We start from the raw sequence: 24040 nt of genomic DNA, 5'->3' as shown, positions 1-24040 counted from the left end.
TCTTGACTGTAATGTCAACATGGATGGGTCAGGAAAGATTGTTGGTGATATTTACTCCTAAAACTAGAAGCTCTCAGTTTCTCCACCTCAGCGCTATTGATACAAACAGCGGCATGTCCTCCACTCCACTTCCTGAAATCGATGACCAGTTCCTTTGTTTTGCTGGCATTGACAGAAATCGCACAACACCAGGTTATAGTCCAACAGGTTTACTTGAAAACACAAGCTTTCGTTTTCAAATAAACCTGTTGGACCATAACCTGGTATCGTGTGATTTCTGATCTTGCCCACCCCAGTCCAACACCGGCACCTCCACATCATTGCTGACATTGAGGGAGAGATTGCTGTCTTTATACCATGCCACTAAGCTCTCTATCTCTTTCCTCTGTCTCTTCATTGTTTGAGATCAATCCACTACAATAGTGTCATCAGCAAAGTTGTAACTGGAGTTAGACTTGAATTTGGCCACACAGTCATGAATTTATAAGGTGTATAATAAGAGGCTGAGTACACAGCCTTGTCAGGGGGGGACACCAATCTCAATAAAAAGGAGTCTGATGTAGGTGATCTTGTTGTCCAGATGTTCTAGGGATGAATGTAGGGCCAGGGAGATAGCATCTGCCATGGACCTATTGCGACAGTAGGTGAATGATAGTGGATCAACGCAATCTGGGTGGCTGGAGTTGATGTGTGCCATTACTAACCTCTCAAAGCATTTCATAATGCTGGATGTCAGAACCAGCAGGCTGGAGTCATTAAGGCACGTTGCGTGATTTTTCTTTTGCACTGGCATGATATTGGCCTGCTTGAAGCAGATGAGAACCTCACATTGCAGTAAAGAGAGGTTAAAGGTGTCTGCAAATATTCCCACCAGCTGGTCTGTGCAGGAACAGGGGAGGGGTGTAGGATGCGAGAGGAGGTGTCACACCTCCCACAGCATTGGACCGGTGTCCTTTCGAACTAAGGCAACGCCTTTTAATTTGACCACCTCAGCATTAGCCCACCTCCAGTTGCAGGCTGAGACCAAGCTGTCTCTACCGCTGCTGGATCAAAACCCTATTGAACAGTACTGTTGAGTAGGAGGCAGGATTGCAACACTGGGAAATTTCCCCACTTCCGCTTAAATATGAAAATCCAGCTCAAAGAATGTGCCAAGTGATACAGGTAGGTTCAGGGAGTTGTCAAAGATTGGCAAAGCATAAATGTGGGAAACACAAGGCCATTCATTTTAGTAGGAAGAATAGAATTTAAATGGAACGTAACAGAAAAATACTTCAGAACAGTGGGATCTGGGTGACCTTGTACATGAATCACAAGAAGTTAGCATGTAGGTACAGAATACTGACTACAACAGTAGAGGATATTGTTAAGACCACAAACAGCATTACACAAAATTTTGGTCTCCTTATTTAAGAAATGATGTTTGTATTGGAAGCATTTCGCAAAAGATTCCTGGGATGAAAAGATGACTTTATCAAGAAACAGAGCGTCTACTCAGTGCAGTTTAGAAGAGTGAGAAGTGATCCTATTGAAAGATAAGATTCTGACTGGGCTTGACAGGGTAGATGCTGAGAGGATATTTCCTGTCATGGGGGAACCTAGAACGGGGGGCACAGTATCAAAATAGGGGTTTCCATTTAAGATGGAGATGAGGAGTTTCTTCTCTCATACACCATAGAACATAAGAAATAGGAGCAGGAATAGACCATTTGGAACATCGAACTTGCTCCACCATTCAACAAGACCATGACTGATCTGCCCCAGGCCTTACCAACTCCCTGATATTTCAAAAATCTTTTACATCCTCTTGAATATTTTTGGTGAACTATCCTCCACAACTCTCTGGGGTAGAGGATTCCGGACATTCATAACACCATAAGATATAGGAGTAGAGTTAGGCCATTTGGCACATCCAAATCTGCTCCATCATTTGATCGTGGTTAATATGTTTCTCAATCCCATTTTTCCTGCATTCTTCCCATAACCCTGATCCCCCTTACTAATGAAGAACCTACCTATCTCTGTCTTAAATACACTCAATGACTTGGCCTCCATAGCCCTCTGTGGCAATGAGCTCCATAGATTCACTACGTGATGGCTGAAGAAATGCCTCCTCATTTCAGTTCTAAAAGGTCATCCATACACTCTGAGGCTGTGTCCTCGGATCTTAGCCTCTCCTACTAGTGGAAACATCTTCACCACATGCACTCTATCTAGCCTCTCAGTATTCTGTAAGTTTAAATCAGATCTTCTTTCATCCTTCTAAACACTGTCGAGTACAGTCCCAGAGTTCTCATCTGCTCCTCATATGACAAGCCCTGGGATCATTCGTGTAAACCTCCTCTGGACCCCTTCAACTACAACACATCCTTCCTTAGATATGGAGCCCTAACGTGCCCACAATATTCCAAATGCGATCTGACCAGAACCTTAAACAGCCTCAGCATGACATCCCTGCTCATGTATTCTAGTCCTCTTGAGATAAATGCTAACATTGTATTTGCCTTCTTAACTGCCAAATGAACCTGCATGTTAACCTGAACAGAATCCTGAACTAGGACTCGAAAGTCCCTTTGTGCTTCAGATTTCCGAAACCTTTCCCCATTTAGAAAATAGTCGATGCCTTTCTTCTTTCTACCAAAGTGTATAACTTCACACATTCCCATATTGTATTTTATCTGCCACTCCTTTGACCATTCTCCCAGCCTGTCCAAGTCCTTCTCCAGCCTCCCTTTCTCCTCAATATTACTCGTCCATGACAATGACTTCAGTTTCTTCTTCCAAGCTGTTAATGTAAAATGTCAATAGTAGTAGTCCAAACACTAACCCTACGGAACTCCACTAGTCACTGCCTGCCATCGGAAAAAGACCCCTTTATCCCACCTCTCTGCCTTCTGCCAGTAAGCCAATCCTCTATCCTGCCAATACTTTGCCACTAATAACAAAGGCTCTTATCTTATTTAGCAGCCTCCTGAGTGGCATCTTGTCAAAGGCCTTTGGTTTCCTGCCTTCTGCCTCCCTCCCTTCTTAAACAGGAGTGTTACATTAGCCATTTTCCAGTCCTCTGGGGCCATCCTTGACTCTAGTGATTCCTGAATAATCACCACCAATGCCTCTACAACCTCCTCAGTGACCTTCTTCAAAATTCCAGAATGTAGTCCGTCTGGTCCAGATGATTTATCCACCTGCAGAACTTTCAGCTTCCCCTGTGCTTTCTCCTTAGTGATGTGCGCCGCAGTATTTGGCGACTAATTTCACTACTTTGTGCGGTTTTCCCATCGCACAGGAAGCATGGAAATACTTTATGATTAGGAGAAGTAAGGACTGCAGATACTGGAAGCCAAAGTCAATGAATGTGGAGCTTGACAAACACAGCAGGTCAGACAGCATCAGAGGAGCAAGGAAGTCAATGTTTGGAGCGAAACCCTTCGTCAAGTCTGGGGAGGGGGAGGGGAGCACAGAAATAAATGGGGGTGGTGGGGCTGGGGAAAGGTAAGGTGGGATAGCAATAGGTGGATGCAGATAGGGGGTTATTGTGAATGGTCAGTGTGAAGGGTAGAGTGAATAGGTGAGTAGGAAGATGGACAGGTTCGGACAGGTCAGGGAGGTGGGACCGGGATAAGGCTGGGGTGGAGGAATTTTGAAGCTGGTGAAGTCAATATTCAGGACCTTGGGCTGTAAGCTCCCAAGGCAAAATATCAGGTGTTGTTCATCTAGTTTACATTTGGCCCCACTGACAGTGGAGGAGGCCGAGGATGGACATGTCACTAGGGGAGTGGCAGGGGGAATTAAAATGGATGGCAACCGGAAGGTCAGGTTGGTTGGTGCTTGCAGCTGCAGATGTTCAGCGAACTAGTCCCCTAGTCTGCATTTGGTCTCCGCAATAAAGAGGAAACTACACCGGCAGCAATGGATACAACAAATCAGGTTGGATAAGGTGCAGGTGAATCTCTGCTGGATCTGGAAGGATTATTTGGGGCCTTGGACAGAGGTGAGAAGGGAGGTGTGGGAGCAGATGCTGCACCTCTTGCAGTAGCAGGGAAAGGTACCAGGTGTAGTGGAGAGGTTCATGGGGAGTACAGAGCTGATGAGGGAGTTGCGAAGTGAACGGTCTCTGTGCAAAGCGATCATGGGCAGGGAAGAAAATAATGTTTTGGTGATGAGGTCTGATTGTACGTGGCAGAAATGTTGGAGGATGATGCGTTAGATTCAGAGGTTGATGGGGTGGTACGTGAGAACTAGGGGGACTCTATACTTATTGTTGGGGGGAGGGGTTTTGAGGGCAGAAGTTTGGGAAATGGAAACGTGGTTGAATGCAACCTTAATTGCAGAGGAGGGGAAACTACAGTCTCTGAAGTAGGAGAATATTTGGGATGTTCTGGAGTGGAATGCCTCATCCTGAGAGCAGATGTGGCAGAGGTGGAGGAATTGAGCGTATGGGATAGCATTTTTGCAGGATGGTGGGTGAGAGGAGGTGTAGTCGAGGTAGTTGTGGATTTAAGTGGGTTTGAAATGGATGTCAGTGGTGAGTCGGTTTCCAGAGATGGAGACGGAGAGGTCCAGGAAGGGGAGGGAGGTGTCAGAAATGGTCCAGGTGAATTTGAGGGCGGGGTGGAAGGTGTTAGCGAAGTTGATGGACTACTCGAGCTCCTCGCAGGAGCGTGAAGCAGCACCAGTATAGTCATCAATATAACGGAGAAAGAGGTGAGAGGTGGTGCTGGTGTAGTTGTGGAATAGGGACTGTTCCATGAATCCTACGAAGAGGCAGGCATAACTTGGACCCATGCGGGTGCCCATGGCCACCCCTTTGGCTTATAGGAAGTGGGAGGAATCAAAGGAAAAATTGTTGAGGGTGAGGACCAGTCCAGCCAAGGAAATGAGACTGTCAGAGGAGGAGGACTGGTTGGGCCTATGGGAGAGTAAGAAGTGGAGGGCTTCTAGGCCATCCTTAATGGGGGATACAGGTGTACAAGGACTATATGTCCAGGGTGAAGATGAGCTATTTGGGGCTGGGGAACTGAAAGTTTTGGAAAAGGTGGAGGGCGTGGCTTGTGTCATGAATGTAAGTGGGGGTTTCCTGGGCCAAAGGGGAAAGAATGCAGTCAAGGTAGGAGGAGATGCGCTTGGTGGGGCAGGAGCAGGCAGAGACAATGGGTCGACCAGGGCAATTGCATTTATAGTTGAGGGTAGGAGATAGAAATGGGCAATGCGGAGTTAGGAAACTATCAGGTTGGAGGCTGTGGACTGGAGATCTCCCAAGGTGATGTGATTGTTGATGGTCTTGGAGATGATGGCTCGGTAATCAGAGGTGGGGTAATGATCGAGGGGACGGTAGGAGGATGTGTCAGAGAGTTGGCGTCTGGTCTCAGCGATGTAGAGATTAGTTTGCCATACTACCACCGTGCCTCCCTTTTCGGGTGGCGTTGGAGCGAACAGAGCGGAGGGCTGCATGTTCTGATGGGGAGACGTTTAAGTAAGTGAGAGGATTGGAGAGATCCAAGCAATTGATATCGCAGAGACAGTTTGAGATGAAGAGGTTGAGGGAGAGTAGGAGGCTGGGAGGGGGTGTCCAGGAGGACGGAGTTTGCTGGAGGCGGGAGAAGGGGTCATGAGAGGGTGGGTTAGATTCCGGTCCAAAGAAATAGGCACGCAGGTGGTGGAGGCAAAAAAAGAGCTCAACATTGAGACATGCTTGGAATACTTTATACCTACAGCATCTCCTGCACCCTCTCCTCCTCTGTAGGCCACATACAAAAACTGCCTGTCTTCTATGCAGAAAGTCCGTGACTTGTTGGGACAAGAACATTTTAATTTTGTTTCTGATTTTCAAGTTCTTTACTGATCTTGTTTCAAATGATCACTTTTTTTAAAAAAGCAAAGGTTAGCATTCACTTCAAGAATGTCTAGAATATAACAGCAAAGATGTACTGCTGAGGCTGTTTAAGGATCTGGTCAGACATTAAATGATTGAAGGTCTAGGACTGATCTTTGTGACATCCACTTCTTTCCAAACTAAAAACACTCCATTAATCCCGACTTGCTGTCTTCTGTGCAATCCTCAATCCACACTCTTACATCACTCCCAACAGCATGAGCTCCTATCTTGTGCAATAACCTGATCAAATGCCTTCAGTAAATCAAAATACACTATATCTATCAGTTCCCTTTTATCAACTCTGTATGTAATATCCTCAAAGAACTCTAGCAAATTTGTCAAATATTATTTCGTTTTCACAAAACCATGCTGAATCTGTTTGAATTCTGATTTTTTTTTTAAAAATGGCCTGCTATTTCTTCCTTTATATTCGACCCTAGCATTTTCCCAACAATAGGCGTTAGGCTAATTGGCCTACAGTTTGCTACTTTCTATCTTCCTCTGTTCTTGAACAGGGATATCACAATAGCAGTTCTCTAATCTGCTGGAATCTTCCCAGAATCTAGTGAGTTCATGAATACCAATGACTCCACTATCTCTGCAGCCACTTCCTTTAAAACTCTTGGATGTGGGCCATTGGATCCTGGCAATGTATCTGCCTTTAGTTTCATTAGTTTGTCAAATACTTTGTCCCTTGTGATAGAAACTGTTGCAAGAACTTTCCTCCCATTAGTACCTTGTTTATCTATTGTCCTTGGAATGTTTATAGTACAGTCCACCGCAAAAATGGATGCAAAATGTTCACCAGTTCCCTGTTCACCACAATCAGTTCCCCAGTTCCATCTGCCAGGGGTCGCACACTCTCTTTAGCTACTTTTTTTCATTTTAAATATCCATAGAAACTCTTGCCATTTGTTCTTTTATTTCTTGCTAATTTACTTTCATAATGAATTTCTCCACTTTTATTTGCTTTTCAGTCTTCTGCTGCTAGTTCTTAAAAATTTCCTAAATCACTGGCCTACCATTAGATTTTGCTGCTTTGTATGCCTTAGTTGCTGCTCGGACACATGCTTTGACCGCCTTTGATAATCACAGATGGTTCATCCTTCTCATCAAGTCCCACTTTTTGACTGGGATAAATTTATGTTCAGCATTATGAAATAGCTGTTTAAATGTCTATCACTGCTCATCCATCAACTTTTCACTTCGTCTATATTCTCAGTTTAGACAGTTCTTTCATTATATCTCTGTAATGGTCCTTATTTACATTGAGGACACTGTTTTGAGACCCAGTTGCGCTCCCTCAAACTTAATTTAAAATTTAATCATGTTATGATTGCTACCTCCTAATGGATCCTTAACTAAGAGATCTTTTATTAATCCTACCAGGGGATTCAGGGAAATTTGGCTGTCTGGATACAAAACTGGCTGTCCAATAGAAGACACAGGGTGGTAGTAGATGGAAAGTATTCAGCCTGGAGCTCAGTGACCAGTGGTGTTCCGCAGCGATCTGTTCTGGGACCTCTACTCTTTGTGATCTTTATAAATGACTTGGATGAGGAAGTGGAAGGGTAGGTTAGTAAGTTCGCCAATGACATGAAGGTTGGTGGAGTTGTGGATAGTGTGGAGGGCTGTTGTAGGTTGCAACGGGACATTGACAGGATGCAGAGCTGGGCAAAGAAGTGGCAGATGGAAGCCAACCTGAAAAAGTATGAAGTGATTCATTTTGGAAGGTCAAATTTGAATGCAGAATACAGGGTTAATGGCAGGATTCTCGGCAGTGTGGGGGAACAGAGGGATCTTGGGGTCCACGTCCATGGATCTCTCAAAGTTGCCACCCAAGTTGATAGGATTGTAAAGAAGGCATATAGTGTGTTGGCTTTCATTGGCAGGGGAATTGAGTTTAAGAGCTGAGAGGTTATGCTGCAGCTCTATAAAACTCTGGTTAGACCACACTTGGAATATTGTGTTCAGTTCTGGTCACCTCATTATAGGAAAGATGTGGAAGCTCTAGAGAGGGTGCAGAGGAGATTAACCAGGATGCTGCCTGGACTGGAGGGCAGGTCTTATGAGGAAAGGTTGAGGGAGCTAGGGCTCTTTTCATTGGAGCGAAGAAGGATGAGAGGTGACTTGATAGAGGTGTACAAGATGATGAGAGGCATAGATAGAGTGGATACCCAGAGATAGTTTCCCAAGGCAGAAATGACTATTACAAGGGGGCATAATTTTAAGGTGATTGGAGGAAGGTATAGGGGAGCTGTCAGAGGTAGGTTCTTCACACAGAGAGTGGTGGGCCTGTGGAATGCGCTGCTGGCAGTGGTAGTAGAGTCAGATACTTTAGCGACTTTAAAGCGACTCTTGGATAGGCACATGGAGGATAGTAAAACGTAGGGTACGCAGGGTAGATTGATTTTAGTCGGATAATAGGTCGGCACAGCATTGCGGGCCGAAGGGCCTGTACTGTGCTGTACTGTTCTATGTTCGATTACACATTACTAGGTCTAAAATAGCCTGTACCAGGACAGTTTCGGCACATACTGCTCTGAGAAACAATTTCTGATTTGTTCTAAAAGTTTGTCTTCCAGATTACCTATGCCCATATGATTTCTCTAGTCAATAAGCAGATTAAAATCGCTCATGACAATTGTAGTGCCCTTCTTACATACATCCATTATTTCTTGATTTATACTTTTGTCCTATAGTAAAGCACCTCCTTCAGAGGTCTAAAGACAACTGCCACCAGTGACTTATTCCCTTATTCCTTATTTATATCCAAACTGATTTCATATCATGATCAATTGCAGGTATATCACTACTCACTACCACACTGATGCTTTCCTTTAATTAACAGCACTTCCCTACCTCGTTTTCCTTTCTACATATTTGTTCAGAACATCAAATATGCTTGAATATTGAGTTCCCAGTCCTCATCACCCTGCAACCACATCTCCTTAATAGCTATCAAATCATATTCATTTATTTCTATTGGTGCCGTTAACTCATCTACCTTGTTACAGATGCTGCATGCATTCAGATAAAGAACGTAAGCTTTGAACTTTTACCATTATTACTCTCTCTAGTTCTAATTTCTGCTGCACTCAGCAAATGTCTCACTTTAATTATTAATTGCCTCTTCACTACCCTGTGCCTCTTCTGTTTCATTTCCTTTTGATTTTATAATTTCCCTTCAAGTGAACCCTTCTCCCCACTAATTAGTTTAAAGCCCCATCTAGAACCTTAGTTAGAATCCTCAGTGTGGAAAGCACATCGTGTCCACAATGAGCCTCTGAAGAGCATCCCACCCATACCTAAGCCCCTACCATATCCCTGTACCCCTACGTTTCACGTGGCTAATCCACCTAGTTTATACATCCCTGGTCACTTTGGGCAATTTAGCACGGCCAATCCACCTAACCAGCACATCTTTGGACAGTGGGAGAAAACCGGAGCACCCGGAGGAAACCCATACAGACACAGGGAGAATGTGCAAACTCCCACAGACAGTCACCCAAGGGTAGAATCGAACCCAGGACCCTAGCGCTGTGAGGCAGCAGTGCTAACCACTGAGCCATCACGCCACCCAAAAAATAAGACCTTCATAGTAACCTCAGCCAGTGCAGGAACTGAACCGACACTGTTGGCATCGTTCTGTAAAACAAACCATTCATCCAGTCCACTCGGCTAACTGATCCACATAGTTACACAATTCGCCTGGTACTGGTCCCAGCTTGGTTCAAATGAAGCCCAGCCCAACAGGGCAGCTTGCTCTTACCAGTGCCCCATGAAACAGGGCCCACTAGCTTTTGAACCATGCATATACTTCTCTTATCTTATATATCCGACATCAATTCAAACATGGCTCAGGTAATAATCTGGTGATTATTACCTTTGTGGGTCTGCTTTCTAATTTAGCTCTGAGTTGCTCATAATCCCTCAGCAGAGGTTTGTCATTCTTTGAAATTCCCTGCCCAGGCAGCAATGGAGGTCTGAGTCATGGAATATAGTCAGGGCTGAGTTCAATAGATTTTTGATCCATAAAGGAGTCAAAGATTATAGGTGACAGACAAGAAAGTGGAGTTGAGGCCTTGATGAGATCAGTCAGGATCTTATTGAACTGTGGAGCAGACCGGAGGAGCAGACCTGAGGAGCTGACTGGCCTCCTCCAGCTCCTAGTTCTTATGTTAATACAGCCAGGATTAGCCTGTATTGACAAACGCTTAAGGACCAGCTTTCAGGTCAGTTTAAAATACCAGCCTGCTATTCAATGAAGATGAATTATTCCCCCTCCCTTTTCCTGTAACAGGAAGGATATTATTAAACTGAAGAGGTTTCAGAATAAATTTACCAGGATGTTGTCAGGCATGGAGAGTTTGAGTTACTAGGAGAGGCTAGCTAGGCTGGGACTTTGCTCAATGGAGTGTAAGAGATTGAGGGGTAACCTTATAGACATTTATAAAATCATGAGGGGTATAGATAAGGTGAATGGCACATATCTTTTCTCTTGTGTGGAGGGTTTCAAGACTGGGGGAATATTTTTAGGGTGAGAGGAGAAAGATTTAAAAAAGACATGAATGGCAACATTTTCACAGAGAGTCATTCGTGCACGGAATGAACTTCCAGAGAAACTGGTGGATGTCAGTACGGTTACAATGTTTAAAAGACGTTTGGATAAGTACATGAATAAGAAATGTTTGGAAGGATATGGGTCAATTACAGTCAGGTGGGACTAGCTTAGTTTGGGATTATGGTTGCCATGGACTGGTTGGACTGAAGAGTCTGTTTCTCTGACTCTACGACTCCTCAGCTTCCCTATCCACGTCTTCCCTACTTGCAACTGTTCTGTGCTGCACATACTAGTTGCAGCAATGTGATCACATTCTCTGGGCTCCGGATGCTGCTGTGTCATCTGAAAGCATTCAATTCTTCCCAATTCCAGTCATAGAGTCATAGAATCATATAGCATGGAAACAGACCCTTCGGTCCAACCAGTCCATGCTGAACATAATCCCAAACTAAACTCGTCCCACCTGCCTGCTCCTGGCCCATATCCTTCCAAACCTTTCCTATTCATGTACTTATACAAATATCTTTTAAATGTTTTATTGTATCCATATCCACCACTTCCTCAGGAAGTTCATTCCACATGCAAACACCCTCTGTGTAAAATATTTGCCCCTCATGTCTTTTTTAAATCTCTCTCCTCTCTCCTTAAAAACGTGCCCCTTAGTCTTGAAATCCCCCATCTTAGGGAAAACACATCTACCCAGTTTTCCAGTTACTTGAGAAAGGATGTATTGGCACTGGTTACTTGAGAAAGGATGTATTGGCACTGGAGGGGGTGCAAAGAAGGTTCACTAGATTGATTCCGGAGTCGAGGGGGTTGGCTTATGAGGAGAGACTGAGTATATTGGGATTATATTCATTGGAATTCAGAAGATTGAGGGGGGATCTTATAGAAACATATAAAATTATGAAGGGAATAGATAAGATAGAAGTAGAGAGGATGTTTCCACTGGCAGGTGAAGCTAGGACAAGAGGGCATAGCCTCAAGATTAGAGGGAGCAGATTTAGGACTGAATTGAGAAGGAATTTCTTCACCCAGAGGGTTGTTAATCTATGGAATTCCTTGCCCAGTGAAGTAGTTGACACTACTTCAGTAAACGTTTTTAAAAAAAAGGTAGCGTTTTTTTGAACAATAAAGGAATTAAGGGATACGGTGAGCACGCGGGTAAGTGGATCTGAGTCCACGAAAAGATCAGCCATGATCTTATTGAATGGCGGAGCAGGCTTGAAGGGCCAGACGGCCTACTCCTGCTCCTAGTTCTTATGTTCTTATGTTCCAACTCTTCTTTTATCCCATGCAAAACTTCATCATTCCTGCCTCTTCCCTTGACACCTCACCTTCCTACACCTTACGTCCTTTCACCCACCATCTCATGCTCTGTTCTACCTGCCCCCTCCACAATTCACCCTTAACCTCAGGGTAACCAACTCACTACTCTCCTCCACTGGTCTATGCTGGTCTGCAGCATTAGTCATTCATGATCCAACTATTGTCATCCCTGCAGCCACACTACCTTGTCTTAACTCCCTGAGTGCAATAATCGGTGAGGATCAAGAAAACAATTTTTGAAAATATATTCAACAGCCTTCAACAAGAATTTCAACAATTTAACTAGCATCTGCTGTTTTTGCATTACAGCATACTCAACTTGTTTCTGGCTTTGTTGTAGCTCTTTGACTAAAATGATGCAACTTTCAGCTCCAAGACCAGGACGATTGCAATATATCCCAAAATAACTGATCCCTGAAAGTTGCCACCCAGGTTGATAGGGTTGTTAAGAAGGCGTACGGTGTGTTAGGTTTTATTGGTAGAGGGATTGAGTTTCGGAGCCATGAGGTCATGTTGCAGCTGTACAAAACTCTGGTGCGGCTGCACATGGAGTATTGCATACAGTTCTGATCACCGCATTATAGGAAGGATGTGGAAGCATTGGAAAGGGTGCAGAGGAAATTTACCAGGATGTTGCCTGGTATGGAGGGAAGGTCTTATGAGGAAAGGCTGAGGCTGTTTTTGTTAGAGAGAAGAAGGTTAAGAGGTGACTTAATAGAGACATACAAGATGATCAGAGGATTAGATAGGGTGGACAGTGGGAGCCTTTTTCCTTGGATGGTGGTGGCTAGCACAAGGGGACATAGCTTTAAATTGAGGGGTGATAGATATAGGACAGATGTCAGAGGTAGGTTCTTTACTCAGAGAGTAGTAAGGGCGTGGAATGCGCTGCCTGCAAAAGTAGTAGACTCGCCAACTTTAAGGGCATTTAAATGGTCATTGGATAAACATATGGATGATAATGGAATAGTTTAGGTTAGATGGGCTTTAGATTGGTTTCACAGGTCGGCGCAACATCAAGGGCCGAAGGGCCTGTACTGCGCTGTAATGTTCTATGTTCTATGTTCTAATTAAAATCAGTCTACAAATGGAGAGTAAATAACATTAATGCCTGAAGGTGTTCCAACAAATTATAATCTAACAGTAAAATATTCAAGAAACATACCAATCAAGCTGCAGTCATCCGATAATCATCTGTTGCATTCACGTCTGAATATTATTTAAACATGAAACTGATTTCTCTTATCACCCATTGTAAGTGAATATTAAGGCGTCCAAGTGAGGTTACTGTATTACCTTTTCAAAGGGTCTTTCTGAAGCAATTCTTCAACCAAACCAAGAAATTCAATGGAAGGTTTTTGTCCAGTCGATTCTAACAGACAATAGTAATATTTTAGACTTGACAGCAACTTGTCCATAACTAACAGGTTATTGCGACAAAATACAATTTTCATACTGGGATAAATTCTGTTTAAAATTATTTACAAACCATACAAGTAAAATTAGATCAAGTCCAATCAAGTCACAATGAACTCAGCAAACCGAGTCTGGACTCTTCATTTGTTCTCCATTTGCAGAAACTGAACACAGTATCAGGATTGTAAGTTGACCACAGCAATGAATTGGATAGTCCAAAGGTTAGGTGGAATTGCCATGCTAAAAATTGCCCTGTAGTGTCCAGGGATGTGCAGGTTTGGTGGCTTAGCCATGGTTTAAAAAAATCCATGAGTGAATGAGGTGGGAGGGTGGGTTTGGGTAGTATGTTGTTCAGAGGGTTGGTGCAGCCTTAATGGGCCGAATGGCCTCTTTCTGCACTGCAGGGATTCTATGATATTTACCCTTAAAGATGTTTCATTTCTTGCCTGAAAGACAAATCTATTCTGCAGAATAATAGCTAGAAGAAAGAATATGTGTAAAATAGCCCATGAAGTCCTGCTATGGGAGGACCAGGAAAGAGGTCACTCAACAAGAGGATACATTAAAATATTTTCATACATCCACACAAGGATAAGTAGACTCATTTTCTCTATGTGTTAGTTATAGTGCATACAGTCATACAGTCATATAGCACGGAAACAGGTCCTTCGGCCCAACTCATCCATGCCAACCAGGTTTCCTAAACGGAATTAATCTCATTTGCCTGCATTTGGCCCATATCCCTCTAAACCCTTCCCATCCATGTACCTGTCCAAATGTCTTTTAAATGTTGTAATTGTACCCACCTCTACTACTTCCATGAGCAGCTGCTCGTTCCAAATATGCACCACCCGCTGTGCAAAAAAGTTGTCTCTTAGGTCCCTTTTAAATCTTTCCCGTTACCTTAAACCTATGCCCGCTAGTTTTGAATCCCCCTACCCTGGGGAAAAGACCTTGGCTATTCACCTTATCTACGCCCCTCATGATTTCACAAACCTCTGTAACAGACTTCTTGTAGCACTGTTAGCAGGTTCTTAAATCCAATTGACAGGCTAGGAACTTAACTGCCCAACAATCTGTTCCCAATCTCTTCTGACAATTGAGCTCAAGGATCTCCTGTCCACTCATCTTGGATGAATCGCTCATCTAACCCACCTCCACTACATTTTTGATCCTGAAGTTCTTGCTCGCTATCCTCGTGTTCCATTTTCCTTGTTCAAAACTGCAGCAATTGTATTCAACAGCTGCTTCTGGCAATTAAAAGGGTCAGACTGCCTTTAAGAACAAGAGAGCAGCTGCTCCATGTGATATTGGCACAATGGATTTAGAACTAAGGAAGAAATTATATGTTTCTCTTTCCATTGCACTCTTATGTCGAAACACAAGTCCAGTGCACATTTACAACATGTTACCCCAGGTCTTTTACTGAATATTTACATACTACACAATGAATCAGACTATGACCCATACCTATTGGAAAGGAAAATAGCGAGAGGAACAACAATATACAATTACACAGAACTATCAATGCAATAAATAACGCAGGGCACTTTGTGAATAGAAAATAAAAAGGCAAGCAGGCATCAAGCAATTGAAGTAGAGATTAAGAGGAGTGACTAGAAAATTGACCAAAAATCTGAGTTTCAAGAAACCTTTCAGAATGACTTGTAAAGAGTAAGATTAAAGCTGTCAAAGGCTCTTCCGCTAATGAAGAGGTATTACATAAACAGCTAGAGCAAGAGAATTAAAGAGTGTGGGTAAAAGTAATGTAGATACAATATTACATGGCCACAAAAAAGTTTTGGCCACGATTAGCATTTTAAATTTAATATTTTTAAGAGACCAGAAGTCAGTGCAAATCAGCAAAACTAGGATCAATGATGTGTGAATTTTGACCAAGGCAGAATTAGATCATTTGAGTTTTGGTTAAATTAGAAGTTAACGTTCGTAAAATTCCTTCCTTCCTTTACAAACATAAGATGCAAAAGTGTGGATATCCTTTGTGGCAGCAATGGGAGTGAGGCAAAGGAACAATGGTTATCTTATATTGACTTGGATTTTTTCCAAAATATTTTGAAAAATTACTGAACCTTGAGGCTTGAGTGGTGGTGGATCTTCACACAAAATCATCTCAACCAATGCAGAAAGGTTTTCCGAAAAAAATGGTGGCTTTCCTGTTGAATAAGCATAGCAGTCATAAGTAACAAACTTTGTTATCAACGCAAATGGCGGTTCTAGGTTTCAACTTTTCCATGAAGTAGTAACTCCTATGTTTGCACATTTTTCAAAATGACAGTCACATTTATCGGCAGTCTTTTGGCTCAGGTTTTAGAAAAACAAAAATGTGAAGTGGAGTCACAGAGAAAGAAGGGTGGAAAAATTGGTATTTATAGAATTCAATGTGTAAAACTTGTGACTTTTCAATACAGTCGTGGCAGAGAATAAAAGTTTCAAATGAACACGTTGAAAACCAACCTGTGAACATCTCATACAGGACACAGCCTAGAGACCATAAATCACTGACTGGAGAATAATCTTCACCTTTCAGAATTTCTGGAGCCATATAAGTTGAAGACCCTAAAAAGTAAGTTTGGATCAATTGAAACATATCAAAATAACTTGAACAGTGCACTTGAAAGAAATATGTCTTTCTTGCAGGAGGGTCAAATTTCGCAAAAAACATGAACTTAAACCAGTTGACCTAGTCTATTTTCCATGAATCAATTGAGTTATTTTCCACTTTCCAGAAGATAGGAGAAATTAGTGACATCCATTAATCTTTTTGTGACAAATATACTGTAATTCAGATAATAATTAAAATATGAACATAGTAAACCCAAAAAAAGTAGGGTTTAATTCTTAAGAAATTTGGTCTGCTTGTGTAAGGTAGCCTCAGATATGAGGCAATATAGTGATTGTGGACCACATAACAAACAATGCAGCACTCTATCACTATCATCCTGGAACGTCAGCATAAATATTGAGCTCAAATCTTTGAGTGGCTTGAAGTTAACAGTGAATTTTTTTTATTCATTAACGGGTTGAGGGCGTTGTTGGCTGGGCAGAATTTATTGCCCATCCCTAATTGCCCAGAGGGCAGCTGGAGTCACATGTAGGCCAGACCAGGTAAGGATGGTAGTTTCCTTCCCTAAAGGACATTAGTGAACAAATGGTTTTTTCTCGACAATCGACAATGGATTCATGATTCCAGGTATTTTATTGAATTCAAATTCAATCATCTGCCGTGACAGGATTTGAACCCAGGTCCCCAGAATGTTAGCTGGGTCTCTGGATTAACAGTCCAGCGATAATACCTCCAGGCCATCGCCTCCCCTATGCCGAGCCAATTAACTGACACTTTTATTTAATACAGCTCATTAATCAATTTTGTTAGAAATGTAATTCTGAAACCACAAGTATTTACAATAAATTCATAAGTGATCTATTAACTGAAACCTTACAGCCTACCATGAATAAACATCAGAGATGGCTTTTAACCAGAGATGTTCAGAAGACTCATACAGAAGTGTAAAAAATAGGACAGGATAAGAGAACCCACTTTACCGATGTTTGGCTGCACCAGTGTCCAATTTTATTCCTTGCAACAGTTCAGGAAAATAGTCCGAAATTTTGCAACAGCTTATCTTTTTTGGATGAGTCAGCTAACAAGTCACTACCAGGCATACAACCGAATCATTCAGATGCAGAGGGCTGGTTGTTCACACCGCATTACCTGATCTCAGCTTAAATACTTATAGGATGTATTAGATTGGTCTTAGAGTTTAACTGTGAGAGAGGCATTAAGAATATAAGACACATTCCCAATCCTGATAATTATTCACTGCGTATTGCCAAGAAGTGCACATTTGAACTTCGGGTGAGGACAGAGTCAAACTCAACTCTGACGAAGAGGTGTCAAGCTGAACCCTAAACTCTGTTCCTCTCTACACAGATGCTGCCTAAACTGCATATTTGGATTTTACTATCAGCTATGATGAGATAAACTATGGTTTAAAGGTGATTTCGAATTTCATATCATGTATCAATCTTTTTTAGGAGTACTGCGTGAGGGATTGTTACCTCGGGCCCGAATTTTAGACTTTGTTCTTTCTGTGCCATTATTGCTTTCAACCAAGTCATCTTCTCCACTAATTAATGAAAAGAATTCATCCAGATTCTCTCCTTCTGCTTTGGCTAGACTGAAGTTACTATATTTCAGTGTGCCTGATCCATCCAGTAATATCTGTATAAAGAAAAGGACGTGAGAAACTGGCAATGCCACAAGTGAAAGACATCTTTTGAACAGCACATTCAATCTTCAAAAAATTAATTTTCAAAATAAAACTGGTACCATCTTTTGTGCCACAGTGGGATTTAAATTTATGTCTTTATAAGCTATCTGGTGGAATATCATTTACTGCAGCAACTTACTTATCCAGTACATTTAACACAGTAAAATGTCACACAGCAATTTAGAGTTCCAAAAGGAGGGAAAAAAAATTAATGTCAAGCCAAAGAAGATATTGGGAGTGGTGACTGGAAGCTTGCCCAAGGTTTCAAAGGAAGGCATGGAATTGCTTCTCTCAAACGATCATGAATCTCTGGAATTCACTACCCAAGATTTGGCGGTCACCAGGACACTGAATAAATTTAAGCAGGATACAGAAAGATTTTTAATTAGTAATGGAGCAGGCAGGAAAGTGGAGTTGAGATCCAATTAAACGGTGCAGCAGGCTCGAGGGACTGAGTTGCTTACTCCTGTTCGTAGTTCTTATGTTCATGGAGGATGGGGTGGGGAGCATGATGATGCAACAGAGGCGTAAGTTGAGATGGTGGTTGTGGGAGTCCAATGCAGTAGGTCTAAGGCATTCGATTTCATGGGTTGGCATCAGTGGGGTATGGGAGCAAGAGGCTGAGGGGTGTGACAGGAGGAATGTTTTATTTTTTAATCTTTATTTTTAAACTTTGAACACAGAGAGGAAGATCCCAGTTTTTCGCCTTTTCTGTCTTTTCACCAGGCATCCTCTTCAGCTCCTTCTTGGTTGTCCACCTAACTTCCAATTCCACACTCCTGTACCAATCGTGGAACATTCAGGCAACCAGATCTAAAGCTCGGGTTTATGGAGCTGGGAATTCTCCCATCTCTGTGCACTTGAACCAGGAACAAAAATCAGATCACAAGTGTTGCAAACTGCAAAGCAATGTTCCCACAGCAAAAATGCTAAAACTTAAAAACCAAATGCATCTATTCTTCTACTATCGCTAAAACTCTGAACGTTATCTTATACAATAATATCCATTTACCTTAGCAGGATTAAGATCACAAAAAATGATGCCCAGCTCATGAATATGGCGCAAACCCATCACCAAGTCAACACCAAACTGTCTAACTATATTTTCATGTAAATATTCATCTTGGGCAATGACCATTGCCAATGACCCTCCTGCAATGAACAACATAGGATTAATGGTATGAAGATGGTAGTAAAAACACAAGAGAATACAACCTAGCTGACGTTTCGGGCCTAGACCCGTCTGAATTTCTGAAGAAGGGTCTAAGCCCAAAACGTCAGCCTTCCTGCTCCTCTGATGCTGCTTGGCCTGCTGTGTTCATCCAGCTCTACACCTTGTTATCTCATAACTTTTTAGTGTTTCCTTCGCAACTCCTTCCTGAATAATTCAATGTATGACCTTTTATTGTTTTATGGGACAGAATAAATGAAAAACAAAATGAATGAACAGATCATTACTTATCTGTCAGTTTCACTTCTTTTAATTCAGCGAATATGGATATTATTGGCTGGGCCAGTATTTATCTATTGTCTATTCAAAATTGCTCTCAAGAAGGTGATGTTGAATTGCAGTTCATTTGGTCATAGCGCTGTTAGGGAGTTCCAGGATTTCAGCCAGGTAACAGCCAGGTACCAGCGATCTAGATCCAAGTAAGGATAGTGTGTCTTTTAGAGAGGAACATGCAGTTCATAGTGTTCCTATGTATCTGATGCCCTTGGCCTTCTCGATAGTACTAGTCATAGATTTGGAAGGTGCTGTCGAAACAGCCTTGGTGAACTTTTGCAGTGCATGTTGTAGGTGACATTTTATCAAAAGTCAAGGATGCTAAGGCTCTCAATTGACTCCTTTTGCATGACTTTTATTAACAATTCATAAGAAGAATCTGTCATGCTAAATTCCACACTTAGTATTTAAAAATGAACCAAACAGATTGGAATTACGAAGCTATCATTTTTGCGGTTGTGATCTATATCTGCAGTTGATGTAAAGACTGTCTTGAGCACAGAAAATCTTATTCAGAAAGAGTAACTCAAAGCATTCAAGGTGCCTCTCAATGATTACTCTGAACTACAGATTGTTTGTGAAATCAAAGACCTCAGATTGAATGAATGAACTAGAGAAGCAATCCCAAGCCTAGTCATAAAATCTTATTTCATCCAAGTTATAAGAACTAGAGATGTTGTGATGAACTGTTAACTTGGTTGTGCTGAAGTCCCAGAACAACCTTTTTGCTTAGAAATGAAAGTTCTACCAACTGAGTAAACACAAGTAAAAGTTTCTCTAACAAATAATCTCAATATTTGGTAAAACTATTCAAAACGTAAATTTTTTCAGACTTGTGTAGGGAATGCACAACTACTCAAACCAACAATGTAAAATGGTAACATCTTTACATATACTTAAAGCCTCTGCGTAATATTTTAAATGACACTTGAATTACCTGTGCACAGTTCCACAACAAGCCATAGGTGATTGCTAGTTTCATACCACTCATGAAATTGTACAATGTTCTGATGATCAACGCCATGAGTAAGTCGGACCTATATGAAATATACATTTCCAAATCAAATGCATACTTTTTTGTGATTAAGCAAAACACTATTTGTTTTCATAAACTGAGGAACCATGATGGAAGGTGAATACTCACGAAGTAGGAATCGAGTTTGAAATGCACAGGACAAAAGATAGGGCAAATCAAGAAAGATGGATTAGGATAGCAGGAAAAGATAAACATTAGGGAAACCCACACCTGGCAAGTAACGAGAATGAATAAATTAGACACAGTAATTATTACAAATTAATATGTCTTACTTTCAAAATTTCAAGGATATGAGGTGGGGTGGGTCGAAGGTAGATTGACATATTTGAAGCATCAAGAAAATAACCTTAAAGGTACTTCTTTTATCACAGCGTGGTATGGCAATTGCTCTTCCCAAGGCCGAAAGAAACTGCAGACAGTTGTAACACAGCCCAGTCCATTGTGCAAACCAGCCTCCCATCCATTGACTTAATTGACACTTCCCGCTGCTTCTCGAAAGCAACCAACATAATTAAAGACCCTTCCCACCCCAGTTATGCTCTCTTCCACCCTGTTCAGTCAGGCAGAAGATATAAAAGTTCGTATACATGTATAAACACGTTCAAGAACAGCTTCTTCCCCACTGTTATCAGGCTTTTCAATGGACCTCTTTCACGTTAATGTTGATCTCTCTCTGGACTTCTTGGCAGCTGTAATATTGTATCCTGTACTCTGTTCTGTTACCCTGATGCACTTGAATAGTATGATCTACCTGTAAAGCATGTATGGCAACACTTTTCACTGTACCTTGGTACCGTGATAATAATAAATCAAATCAAATCAAAGCAATATCAGTAAAAAGAAAGACAGCAGAACAAGATATAGGAACAGGGAAAAAGAGATATTCCTTGGAGGTTTGGCAGAGTTTTTGTCTTACATCCTGTATGGGAATGCAAGAAAGTTGCTAGGAGTCCAACATATCCAACAACAATACACTTGTCCTAGGCACAATTTCTTCAAGGCCATTCTCAAACAACAATTACCATTCAGATTATGCCTTCAACATATTAAAATGTCCCAAGGCACTTCACAGCTGTGTAAATAGACAATGTTCAACAATGAACGACATATGGCGACATTACTGTTGACCAGAGGATTGGTCAAAGAGATTGAATTTAAAAGCACCTGAAAGGAGACAGCCAGAGAGATTTAGGAATAAAAGGGCTGAAACAACTGAAACCACGAGCATTACCAAAAGAGCAAAATAAATTGGGAAGGCGCAACAAGTCATAATGGATGGCAGGAGAATTATCGCCAAATTGTGGAGGTTACAAAGGGAGACAGGGATTTGAACACAAGGATGCATTATTGAAATTTGAAGCGCTACCATATTGTGGTAGCAGTATGGTGGTTCAGTGGTTAGCACTGCTGTCTCACAGCGCCAGGGACCCAGTTTCAATTCTAACCTTGGGCAACTGTCTGTATGGAGTATGCACAAGTATCTGTGTGAGTTTCCTCTGGGTGCTCCGCTTTCCTCCCACAGTCTAAAGATGTATAGGTTAGGTGGATTGCTAATTTGTCCCATAATGTACAGAGTTGCACAGGCTAGGTGGGTTAGCCATGGTAAATGCAGGGTTACAGGGATAGGGTAGAGGGTTGGGTCTGAGTGGGATGCACTTTGGAGGGTCAATGCGGACTCGATAGGCAGAATGGCCTCTTTCAGCACTGTAGGGATTCTATGATTCTATATTGGGAATTAACAATGTAATGATGGGTGAACAGAACTTGGTCAAGTCAGGATAAAGGCAACTGAAGTTTGGATGAGCTCAACATTTTGGGAGATGGTGGGCCGGTCAGAAAGCATTGAACAACTTTTTAAGTCTGGAGCTATAAAAATCTTTAAAGATTTACAGAAATGTGTGTCCCATTTCAGCTTACAACGCAGAGTGATATTTTCAATTTGATTAAGGCTCTCAGAGCATTAACGACAAGATACAAGGTTCAATTTCTACTCTATATGGGGTTATTGGCTCTCGATCAGGACAACAGGTGGCGCATGAAAAGTAGCTTCCTGGCGTATGAAAAGTGAGAAAAGTATCAGTTGTGGTTCCCTCACGTGATCATTTTCTTTTTATTCAGTCATGAAATGTGAGCATCTCTGCTATGGCCAGTATTTACTGCCCATACCTCATTGCCCAGAGGGCTGTTAAGAGTCAACCACACTGCTGTGATTCTGGAGTGACATGTAGACCAGATTAGGTAAAGATGGCAGATTTCCTTCCCTAAAGGACACTGGTGCACACGATGGTTTTTCCCAACAATCAACAATGGTTTCATGGTCATCATTAGACCCTTATTTCTACCATGTCCCCAGAATATTAGCTGAGTTTCTCAATTAATAGTCCAGCAATAATACCACGACGCCATTGCCTCCGTTATTGGGAAATATTAGCTAAAGACAAGCTATGACTCAGCTGTGTCACCACCCAGTTAAATGATGGCCATGGGTGCACTCTTTCCTTTGAGCCAACAGTCATGTTCCACGCCAGAGACATAAGTGCATGAGCTTTACCAACAAATCAGTGCAGGACTGTGGAAGTGCTGCAGTGTTGAAGGCGCCAACTCTTGGAGGAGACTTTAAACTTAACTTTATCCTCCTGAAGATATTATTTTAAAGAGCAAGGGGTGTTCTTCCCAGTGTCCAGGTTAATATTTATCACTAAGTAACACCTGAAAATAGCTTGTTCATTATTTCATTGCTTTTAATTGCACCATACAAATTGACTGCTGTATTGTCCTCCATCACAACAGTGACTACACTTCAAAAATAATTTGTTGCTGTAAAGTGACGTCTTGAGATTGTGAAAGATACAATATAAATGTAAGTTTTTCCGTTAGTGGCTTTTCCCTGATAACGTTTACAAAGTAATAGGAATGTACAGCACGGAAACGGAACCTCCGGTCAACTCGTCCATGTCAACCAGATATCCTGGGTAAATCTAGACCCATTTGCCAGCATTTGGCGTATATCCCTCTAAACCCTTCCTATTCATATACCCATCCAGATGCCTTTTAAATGCTGCAATTACACCAGCCTCAGAGATAGTAGGAACTGCAGATGCTGGAGAATCCGAGACTGGGAAGTGCAGTTGTTTATTGCGAACCGAGCGTAGGTGTTCTGCAAAGCAGTCCCCAAGCCTCCGCTTGGTTTCCCCAATGTAGAGGAGGCCACAACAGGAACAGCGGATGCAGTATACCACATTAGCAGATGTGCAGGTGAACATCTGCTTGATGTAGCAAGTCTTCTTGGGGCCTGGCATGGGGGTGAGGGGGGAGGTGTAGGGGCAGGTGTAGCACTTCCTGTGGTTGCAGGGAAAAGTGCCGGGTGTGGTGGGGCTGGAGGGGAGTGTGGAGCGGACAAGGGAGTCACGGAGAGAGTGGTCCCTCCTGAAAGCAGATAAGGGTGGGGAAGGAAAGATGTCTTTGGTGGTGGGGTTGGATTGCAGATGGCGGAAGTGTCGGAGGATGATGCGTTGGATCCGGAGGTTGGTGGGGTGGTACGTGAGGACGAGGGGGAATTCTGTTTTGGTTGCTATTGCGGGGAGGGGGTGTGAGGGATGAGACACGGTCGAGGGCGTTCTCGACCACTGAGGTGGGGGGGAAGTTGCGGTCCTTGAAAAACGAGGACATCGGAGATGTACAGGAGTGGAATGCCTCATCCCGGGAGCCGATGCGGGACCGCTTTGCAGAACACCTACGCTCGGTTCGCACTAAACGACTGCACCTCCCAGTCGCGAACCATTTCAACTCCCCCTCCCATTCCTCAGGTGACATGTCCATCCTGGGCCTCCTGCAGTGCACAACGATGCTACCCGAAGGTTGCAGGAACAGCAACTCATATTCCGCTTGGGAACCCTGCAGCCCAATGGTATCAATGTGGATTTCACAAGCTTCAAAATCTCCCCTCCCCCTACCGCATCCCAAAACCAGTCCAGCTCGTCCCTGCCTCCCTAACCTGTTCTTCCTCCCACCTATCCCCTCCTCC

The 24040-nt window shown here is 42.5% G+C and overlaps 1 protein-coding gene across 7 annotated transcripts in view; it reads right to left on the bottom strand.

Annotated features, from left to right (window-relative positions):
• ulk4 (unc-51 like kinase 4) overlaps window positions 1-24040 on the bottom strand; it is a 428124-nt gene that overhangs the window by 399175 nt on the left and 4909 nt on the right. For 5 of the 7 annotated variants that reach the window (XR_007263863.1, XR_007263865.1, XM_048606245.1 and 2 more), the window contains exons 3-8: window positions 19918-20017; window positions 18489-18628; window positions 17265-17427; window positions 15660-15761; window positions 15275-15358; window positions 13065-13140 (exon numbers count right to left, since the gene is read on the bottom strand). Coding sequence is in view for 5 of the 7 variants with exons in the window: in XM_048606245.1 (XP_048462202.1) it covers window positions 13065-13140; window positions 15275-15358; window positions 15660-15761; window positions 17265-17427; window positions 18489-18628; window positions 19918-20017 (665 nt within the window). In the remaining 2 variants the exon portion in view is untranslated. The remainder of the gene's footprint in view (window positions 1-13064; window positions 13141-15274; window positions 15359-15659; window positions 15762-17264; window positions 17428-18488; window positions 18629-19917; window positions 20018-24040) is intronic. The other 2 variants (XM_048606268.1, XM_048606259.1) reach the window with 2 other exon arrangements.

The sequence above is a fragment of the Rhincodon typus genome, chromosome 2 (genome assembly GCF_021869965.1).
Source record: "Rhincodon typus isolate 14 chromosome 2, sRhiTyp1.1, whole genome shotgun sequence".
NCBI classification, from domain to species: domain Eukaryota; kingdom Metazoa; phylum Chordata; class Chondrichthyes; order Orectolobiformes; family Rhincodontidae; genus Rhincodon; species Rhincodon typus.
This window is presented reverse-complemented; position numbering and strand designations above follow the sequence as displayed.